Source organism: Vigna unguiculata, chromosome 7 (assembly GCF_037176805.1).
Source record: "Vigna unguiculata cultivar grain cowpea cultivar isolate G323 ecotype 2 chromosome 7, ASM3717680v1, whole genome shotgun sequence".
NCBI lineage: Eukaryota > Viridiplantae > Streptophyta > Magnoliopsida > Fabales > Fabaceae > Vigna > Vigna unguiculata.
The window spans coordinates 37,513,913-37,524,006 of record NC_140798.1 but is presented as its reverse complement, the minus strand read 5'-3'; the positions used below and the strand labels follow the sequence as shown (position 1 = coordinate 37,524,006).

General features: G+C 33.2%; 1 protein-coding gene across 2 annotated transcripts; it reads left to right on the top strand.

Annotated features, from left to right (window-relative positions):
- The first annotated feature begins 2,093 nt into the window (after positions 1-2,093).
- Positions 2,094-8,385, top strand: LOC114191939 (Transducin/WD40 repeat-like superfamily protein). 2 transcript variants are annotated; one of them, XM_028081394.2, is made up of 2 exons: positions 2,094-4,012; positions 8,057-8,385. In XM_028081394.2, the coding sequence occupies exons 1-2, from the start codon at positions 2,268-2,270 to the stop codon at positions 8,061-8,063; spliced, it is 1,752 nt and encodes a 583-aa protein (XP_027937195.2). In that variant the 5' UTR covers positions 2,094-2,267; the 3' UTR covers positions 8,064-8,385. The 2 variants fall into 2 exon arrangements, with proteins under 2 accessions (XP_027937195.2, XP_027937196.2); XM_028081395.2 differs by lacking the exon at positions 8,057-8,385 and having other exon boundaries at positions 2,094-4,016.
- Positions 8,386-10,094: the final 1,709 nt, after the last annotated feature.

Sequence of the window (10,094 nt, the reverse complement as noted above, 5' to 3'; positions counted from 1 at the left end):
AATCATATTTTTTATTAAGTTTTTTCAATTTAGTCATGGGATTTTTGATTTATCATAAATTTCAAATTATTCAATTAAGTATCTACACAGCATGACTTATAAATCACGTCATTATAGATGTTTACTAAATTTGTAGAGTTTGGAAGTATCTTAGTTTGGATTATTTACTGGTTTTTTCTATTATATTTTCAAAATACACTGATTATCATTAATTTTAAAATATATAAAAAGTTATTTTTAAAGTATCAAAATATTGTGTTTTTAATGTTTAGTAGAGAACAACACAAAACTCGGCAAAGAAATCATACTTGAAGTATCTCGACGACCTTTCTCGTCATAGTTTTTCAAAACAAGTTCAACGATGTGATAGAGTATCTTTCGGTGCATTAGAAGTATCCCGAGAAACTCATTTTAGCACCAGATTAACCCCAATTCATCTCTTTGGAGTCGTATGTATGTTGAAATCACCTTTTTTTCTTCTTCCTCTCCATTCCAAGGCTATGCTTCCAGGTACTCCAAACATTATTGGATACATGAGTCGAACTTAAGGAATTTTGCAATTTGCAACATAGTTTCTTATACAAAGCCTGACAATGGTATTTCTTCAAGCACTATCCAATGGCTCATTTTCTTGCAAAGGATAAAGTTGTGAAATAGGGATGAGAAACATTTAAAATGAAAACAATGTTTAGCAAGAACCTATGACTAAGGGCTTAAGATATACCTTTTCATGAAGTCTTTTAGAGAACAAGATAAAAAATATTAAAAAAAAATATTTTATCCAATTTCGTTTCTAACGTTCTCTCTCCAAATTTTCTTTGAGCAGCGAATCCAAATCTTAATCACAAATCCCTCTAATTGACTAACCTAATTCCCTCTCAATTAAACACCATATTATTCTGTCACTAGTAAATAAAAAAATAAATGATCACGTCACTCACTGCATTATGCATGTAGAAGAGTGACACGTATACATCATTCGAAATTTATGATCATATTAAATAAAAATCTTAAAATAAGATCAAATTAAAAAAACTTAACAAACCTATAACCAAATAATTATTTAAGCTTCCAATTTATGAATCATTTCAATTGAATATTTATTAAAAAAAATTTGCAGCTAAAAATTTAAAAGTACAACAATCTAAACAATTTTATGATAATTTTTGAATGATCTTAACAATTTATTATATTTCGATAGTGTGAAATTTGAACAAAAATATTATATAAAATCGTAAAATATTTTATGAATTAAATTTTGATTCTAACAACAATGATAAGAAGTCTAAACATAAATTTGAGAATAGAAATATAAGTTTCTCTCAATTTTAATTTTGAATACTTTATAAAATATTTAAATAAAAGGCTTCAAACTACAAATTGAATTCAAAATATAGTATACTTTTTGTTTTTTGTAATGAAACATATTTTCCATACTTGAAATAAATATAAATAATATTTTTTTATAAATTATTTAACATGTATAAACTAAAATTGTAAACCGACGGTATCTTCGAATCTAACTCACCTCAGGTTTCGTGTTTGTAACTTTATTTTCTTTATCTGTATCGCGAATATGTTTAAGATTTTTCAAATTTTAAAATTTTTAAAAATAATAATTAAAAAGATAAAATTGAAAAACAATTATAAATATAATAAATATATCTATAAATAAAATAAAATGTAGTTATTAAAATAAATAATATTACAAGTAAATTTATATAAATAATTTTTTTATTGTGAATAATTATTTAAATTTAATAAAGTAATTATTAAAATAATAAAAAATAAATATATTTTATAATAAATAATTATTTGAATTTTAAAAATAATTACTATATTAATAAAATTAAGAAAGGAACATTTTAATTATGATTAACTATTTAAATTTAAAAATTAGTAGTGAAGAGAGTAAAATAAGAAAAACAAGAAGAATAAAAATGTCTGTATTTAGTTGTAAATTTATCTTCTTAGCTTTTTATGTTGTTTTCAAAATAAATTTTATACAATAATCAAAATTATTCATAAATTAAAATATATTTATATACTTGGTATAATTCACAATTTTTTATGCATGCAGACCCAAATGTTAAACCACTCCTCCCACTGGAAAAATCCTGGGGGGAAAAAGAAAGAGGGAAAATAAAAACCCTGGTTTAAACCAAAGGCAGCACCAGGAACCACGCCATTCATCCCACTGCGATCCTAAGAATTCACTTCCGCAGTTCCCATTCTCGCATTCATCAATAATCGTATTATCACACACAATGGATCTTCTTCACCAATACTCAGATGACCAAAACGACGACGAACCAGACTCCCCATCCCAAAACCCTAGCTCTCCGCCGCGGCTCCTCCCGGGCCGTTCCGGGGCGCCCATGGTGGACGACACCATGCTGGCCCTCACTGTCTCCTCATCCGCCTCGGCCCTCTCCAGGCCCATCGACCCGACTCAGCACCTGGTGGGCTTCAACCCCTCCTACGACCAGCTCTGGGTCCCCATCCAGGGCCCAGCCCATCCTTACGCGAAGGACGGCATCGCCCAGGGCATGCGCAACCACAAGCTTGGCTTCGTGGAGGACGCCGCCATCGAGCCCTTTCTCTTCGACGAGCAGTACAACACCTTCCACAAGTTCGGCTACGCCGCCGACCCCTCCGCCAACAACTACGTCGGCGACCTCGACGCACTCCGCTCCAACAACGCCGTCTCCGTCTACAACATCCCCCGCCACCAGCAGAAGAGGCGCAAAACCGAGGCGAAGGACAAGAAAATATCGGACGAAAACGATGAAGAGGACCGCGAGGAGGATGATGGACAAGAGGAGATCGAAAACCCAGCCACCGAGGCGTGGCTGCTGAAGAACAAGAAGAGCCCCTGGGCGGGGAAGAAGGAAGGATTGCAGGGAGAGTTGACGGAGGAACAGAAGAAGTACGCGGAGGAGTATGCGAAGAAGAAAGGGGAAGAGAAGAGTGGGTTTGGAGGGGAAAAAGCTGAGGTTGTTAAAGATAAGAGTACCTTTCATGGGAAAGAGGAGAGGGATTACCAGGGTAGGTCTTGGATTGCGCCTCCTAAGGATGCTAAGGCTAGTAATGATCACTGCTATATTCCTAAGAGGTTGGTTCATACTTGGAGTGGACACACCAAAGGGGTTTCCGCTATTCGGTTTTTCCCTAAGTATGGCCATTTGATTCTCTCTGCCAGCATGGATACCAAGGTTAAGATTTGGGATGTTTTCAACTCTGGCAAGTGTATGAGGACTTACATGGGACATTCAAAAGCTGTTAGGGATATTTGTTTCAGCAATGATGGGACCAAGTTTTTGAGTGCTGGCTATGACAAGAATATCAAGTATTGGGACACTGAGACGGGGCAGGTGATATCCACTTTCGCCACAGGGAAAATTCCCTATGTCGTGAAGCTTAATCCGGATGAGGACAAGCAGAATGTTTTGTTGGCTGGAATGAGTGATAAGAAGATTGTTCAGTGGGATATGAATACCGGACAGATAACCCAGGAGTATGATCAGCATCTGGGGGCTGTGAATACCATCACCTTTGTTGATAACAACAGGAGATTTGTTACTTCTAGTGATGACAAGTCGCTCAGGGTCTGGGAATTTGGTATTCCTGTGGTGATAAAGTATATTAGTGAGCCCCACATGCACTCCATGCCTTCCATTTCGCTTCACCCGAATGCTAATTGGCTTGCCGCACAGAGCTTGGATAACCAAATACTTATTTATAGCACAAGGGAGAAGTTCCAACTTAACAAGAAGAAGAGGTTTGCAGGACATATTGTGGCGGGATATGCCTGTCAGGTCAATTTTTCTCCGGATGGGCGATTTGTCATGTCAGGGGATGGTGAGGGGAAGTGTTGGTTCTGGGACTGGAAGAGCTGCAAGGTCTTCAGAACTCTAAAGTGTCATGAAGGGGTTTGCATCGGTTGTGAGTGGCATCCCTTGGAACAGAGCAAAGTAGCAACGTGTGGCTGGGATGGGATGATAAAATACTGGTAAGTAAACTCTAATGCTAAGCTTCATTTAGTTACAGAATCTAATATGGTGTTTCTTCAAAAACGCTTTTGCTATCGTAGTTACTGAATTTTATCCTGGTTTGTCTGTTGCTAAAGTGATATAGTTCAATCTTTACTTTGTCAAGCTAATGTTCAGATTATGTTTGTATTGGCTATAAGATTTTAGGGTGAATTACAATATGCTTTGATTGTAAGTTTTACTAATACTAATCCAAAATAAGGTAATCCAAACTTATGTAGACCCTACATAGACTTTATCTCTACTTTTTCTTTTCTTTTGATACCTCCCCTTGTTTTAGATAACATTGGATTATGGGGTCAGTTTAGTTATTATCAGTTCATTGGTATAGTAATATATTAAAGGCGACATGGGATGGTCTAGGAGTAGAGTTTTGTGTAAAACTCTAATTAGGTGAGGTCACCAAAGAAGATATTTTCTCTGTTCTTTACCTTTGTAGTTGATTCTCTTCCATATCTACGTATCTACAATTGTTTGTCTGTCTGTATACCTTTCTTACTTCTGCTATGTTATTCTTAAAATTTCCATGGACGTGGGATACTCGTGTTCTAGTACAGAAATGCCATCTAAGGTTGAACAAGTGTAACTAACAATTGAAAGTTCTCAATTTCCTTTTCCATTTATACTGTTAAACCCTTTACCTGGTAAGTAGCAATTTAGGGATGCAAGCCTGGTATGATAAACGTCTGAATTTCCTTAGCACTAGACCTGATACTCACAAACATTTTATCCAAAAACCTTAATGCAAACCATCTCTTCCTTCTAAGTGAGAGAGCTGCAGAGGGATATGTTCTACAATAATGAAATATTGTAGACACTTTTCGATGTCTGCATATCAAACTTTATGAGAACAAAGTATATGTTTTGGATGTCATAAGTAGCTGGAGGTGAGGTGTGTGCTCTGAATTGAAATGTAATAACAGGAGGCATAACTACCTGTGAGAAATTTTGATGTCTTTTATTTTACATATATATATATATATATATATATATATATATATATATATATATATATCAGCAAAGAGCCATCAGTATCAGAATCTATCCCAAATTACTTTAGGTCTTCAAAACCAGTTTGAAAGCAAGTTTATCATGATATAACTTGTAAAATCCTTTACAAGTTTCAAAGCTAAGCTTCTGCAGGCATTTATAGAACAACCTTTCTGAACTTTTGCTTGCCGTTTTGAAATCATAGCCAAATAGCATCTTCATCTTCTAATCTGGAGTATGTACTGGAATAATTTTATAACTGCATTCGCACCAGCACAAGTCTGTCATGTTTTTGTGAGGCTGACATCTATTTTAAGTAAATAGTAAATAAATTTGGTCAGCTGATTCCTTTGATGATCTTCATATTGGCAACCTCTTGCCTTTAGGAGCACAATCCTAGAGACTAACATCCCATTGACATTTACCTTTGTAGTGTCTATTGTTTTTCTTTCTTCCTCTACCTTTCCTTTATGCTGTCTCGTTTCATTAAATGTGGAAGACAGAGTGTCTGTGGCTGGCATAAATAGCTTGTTTAAAACTTAAATAATATTCAGGGAAAAAATGCTCTGGTTCTACTGAATTTTTTATTAGGAATGAGAAGAATGTTATGATTTAGTCTAATAAACTCTTGTGTAATTGTACTTAGGTTCCTAATTCCTGAGCCCTTTCAACTTTGACATCTTCATAATGTTTGATGTTTTGATACATTTGGATTGTGAATGAAGTTAGTATGATGATAAGAATGTTTACAAGCTGTTGCTTTCTCATACACACACGGAGAGTTTACTTATATCTTTTTATTATATTAAATTTGATATAATGTGTGCTTCTCATCCATATTGCCATTTTCATCACAGTATGCAACCATGGCGTTAGCCATTGTTACATCAGTTCAATGTGTCATAAGTAATATTTTATCTCAGTAGTTTTGAGTTATTTGACTTCTGTTTACTATTTTTTCATTTGCTATTCAGGGCCCTCATATAATAATAGAACCTGTTTATTTGTAAGATTGAAGATTGCAGATTTAAGACTGTTTAAATACAAGTTTAATGCTATGAAATAGTCTAACCTTTTGATAGACATGATCAGGCAGTAGAAATTTAGTATCAATTGATAACAGATTCGGTGTCTTAATTAGCTTGTGTTTTGTTTAATGAATAGCTAATAGCGGCATCTATAAAATTGTTGTAATATTTTTAAACCAAAACACCTCGTTCTCATCTGAGTATTATTGTTGATCTTTTAAATATACACACAGTTATCAAAGTCTGTGCAGATTTCAAATTTTCCAAATGTTTACAATCTTAGAAGACAGCGTAATATATATTTATAAGTATGTTATTTGTAGCTAGTCACATGTACTTTGGGGTTGTCTAACATGATACGTCAAATATGCTATGTCAGAAAATAGGATTTGATATTTTGATTCTGCTTTAATAGACCTTCTTTGCTCTGAAATCAATAGAATTTAGTCATAATCTGTTAGAAACCAAGAATTGAAAAGAAAAAGAACGAGAAAGTTTTATCGAATAAAATGGAAACAACAAGAAATAGGCGAGAAGTCTTTCCTCCAAGGGTTTGCTGAATTTACAATAAAAAAAATTGTATTTCTCGTATTGCTTTTCCCCTATTTATATCTAATCAACACTTTTAACTGACTGACTAACCCATTAATATTTAACTATCTTAAAAATCAAGGTTAGAATTGTGGAAGCTGATTCTGATTTCATCTTCGTCACCATGATCTTCATTTGTCCTTCCTGAAAGCACTGTGATGCTTTCCTGCCATGGGAATGAGAATCCACTTTCAGCCAGTGTAAAACTCGTGTCCGAAAGCTTTGGTGGTGATGGGGACGAGGGTAGAGTCTGTATAAGAGTAATCACTAAGACTTTCTTTGACATTTTTCCTTTTGTTTTTGCTTCATTGCCAAGCTCGTTGGCTGAATCTTCATCCTGCTTGTTGAGTAAGGTTGTACTGTTAGGTCATTCGGCAGAAAAAGTAGTTTGCAATCCACATTATTCACAATTCACATCCAACAGAAAAATTCATTTTTGATGTGTTTCTCCCTATTCATGGTAATACCAATTTCTTTCTCCATCACAACTTCTATCTTTGTTTTTCTTGCATGTTTTCCTTCACCATTTTGGTTTCTTCTCCACCACAAAGGGTTTGGTTTTTTATTACTGAACCTTCAAAAGTCCGTAATTCAACGTTATTTGCCCAAGAGCAAGGAAGAAAGTCATGTTCTTCCTCAAACCCATTAGTCCCCCCCTCTTCTTCAGCAGATTTCTCGCCTTTATTAATGGAATCTTCCCCCTCAAAAGATGATGGCTTCTTGTTTTTCATCTATAATAGCAAATCTTTGATGCAAACCATATCAGTTTTTAATTCTGCCAGTCGCAAGCCTTGCTCGGTGACAACTTTCTCCCATGCTTCCACCTGATTGGGGATCAGGAGGTCGGATCAAACCAATTTGTTAGGAATCTATAATTGAAAAGAAAAAGAAAAGAAACGTTTTTATTTAACACCATGAGAAAAAAACAAGAAAAAGAAAGAGAAACCTCTCCTCCAAGGGTTTCTACTTCACAAAGGATTTCTCTTTTCTCAGAAAGCTAACGTGCAATTTATAGCGACAAGAAATCTTCATCAGCTTCTCCTATTTATATCTAACTAACCCAATAATATTATAACTATCTTAATAAACCTCTCCTTCTCCTTATAAGTAACATGATCTTTCTGATCAAATTAAACAGGGTGTTTGTTCAACACTTCCTGTACCTCAGCTTGAATGTTGATGTATCTAACATATTCTATTGTTATGTATACCATTTGGCAGTAGTTGCTTACTTTGGGATTGATTTTTGTCACATCTACTAATATCCATATTCTTAGTCATATATATGTTTTTATCCCTTTTTCTTTCATTCTTTATGAATCTCTACCACTATCAATTTTAACTCTGTAGTTTCTGAATTTATTGAGGATGATGTCTGTTAATATAAAATTGCAGGGACTAGTTTCTCCTTGATGTGAAGCCGAAATCGTTTGACAGAAGCAGGACAGAGAAAGATACCAAAAGGAGAGAGAACAAACATACTGAATTCACATGTTGATGGGTGTTCCTTGGTTAATATTCGAATGGCTTTAATTGACTATTATCATGAGATTCTCTGCCACTAAGGGTTACGCCCTAATTGCAGTGTTGTAGTTGCGGAACATAGAAAAGCTTTGGCATTTTTTGAGACTTTTGTATAATAGTCATATTAAGTTAGATATTCATCTGTACGAAAAATTCCCTCTCATGGTGCAGTATAATTTAATTACGTTTTATTCTAGGAATATGCATACATTGTTGGGTATTCTCGTGTACATTATTTAGAAAATATGGGTTCAGCATGCTCGGGTGACATTGAATGTGGATTTTAACAATTGCTGATATGGGTGTTAAGTAGAGATACTTTTTGCTACTTATGTGGATATGACTCACTTCTCGTTTACGTTCACTCAAACAATTCTATTTTATTAATTTTTTGTATGATTTAATTATAAATTTATCCTTTTCTATATAAATTTATATATATTTTATAAAAATATTGCATAAAGATACAGGATTGTCAACATATATTTTTTCACAATTTATGATATGAGAGTAATGTTGGAATGATTTCTTTAGAATTTATTTAAAATAGATTATGATATAATTGTATATTGAACTATATTGTTTATTAGATTAATTCATTACTTGTACAAAAATAGTTTTGATTTGTCTATAGAAAAATTGTATAAATTGTACAATAATGCAATAGTATCTTCCTCCATTACTTTATGAAGTTTCATAGGCTGCAACTCCAACATTCTCTAAATAGTTACTTTTCCATCTCAAACTCATCATGAAGTCCACAGCTATGGAGAAAAACTCCAAACGCAGTAACACCAGGTTCAATAGTTGTTCTCTCAATAAAATGAAACGCCTCTTCAAGGTTGTTCTGAGTGGATACTTCATGGAAAGAACAAAATGAAACTCCTCGCACATCAAATTAAATAATCTGAATCCTTTTCCAACCATTCTTGAATGACTACAAGGTGCTATATAGTTAAGCTGCTGATATAGTTGTAAACACCGCGTCCTTTGGCTTCTTTTGGGAGATTTGGAAATTGAGACTTGCAATAAATGAACAAATAAGGAGCAGGATAAAAAACACGAATTTTAATAAATAACAAATTCCAAATTATATAATTTAAAATGTATTTTTGGATTCAAAAATACATTTTAGATTACACCTGAAATGTATTATTGATTCAAATATCTTATAGATTATGTAATTCGAAATGTATAATCTTTATACTTAGAAACACAAATGTAATATTTTTAATATATATAAAAAAATAATGTATACAAGCATGTTTCCATGTTTGTCTAATTTTTTTTATAAGAATAATGTGTGCGAACACGATTTTAATGTAAATGGTCCAATTTTTTTAATATATATATATATAAATTAATATATAAAAAATAAGGTTAAATTATTCTTTTGATCTTTCTATTTATCATGAAATTTTAGTTGGTCCTGAAGTTTTTCGTTATCTCAATTTGGTCATCATTTTCTTAAAAATGACTTAATTTGGTTCTCACCATTAATTTGGTCAACATGTGTTAAAGTCAACGTCATGTGTCAATTTATGATTTTTTTGAATTTTTTTTTTGAATTTTTTTTTTTGAATTTTTTTTGAATTTTTTAATAAATTTTTGCGTGGTACCTTACAAAATTTTATATATTTATTTTTGCACTTCCAAAATATTTCTGTGATGATTTAGTTTAGTTTAATCGCTACATCAAATTCATACTATCCTACAAGGACTTGTATCATAATGCAAAAATTGTCATATTGAATTATTTCAATAGCATAATCTGCCATTTATGTGTGCAGCACATGAGTATACTATTATGTTTTTCCAAGTCTGCTTGCGTATGCATTGGCTTAGTGATTGGCACAATTTAACTCTTGTGCAATGCATTTGCAATAACATACAATTCCATGTCATCTAT

Coding starts and splice junctions, on each gene's coding strand:
- LOC114191939 (XM_028081394.2), top strand. CDS start 2,268: ATGGATCTTCTTCACCAATACTCAGATGACCAAAACGACGACGAACCA.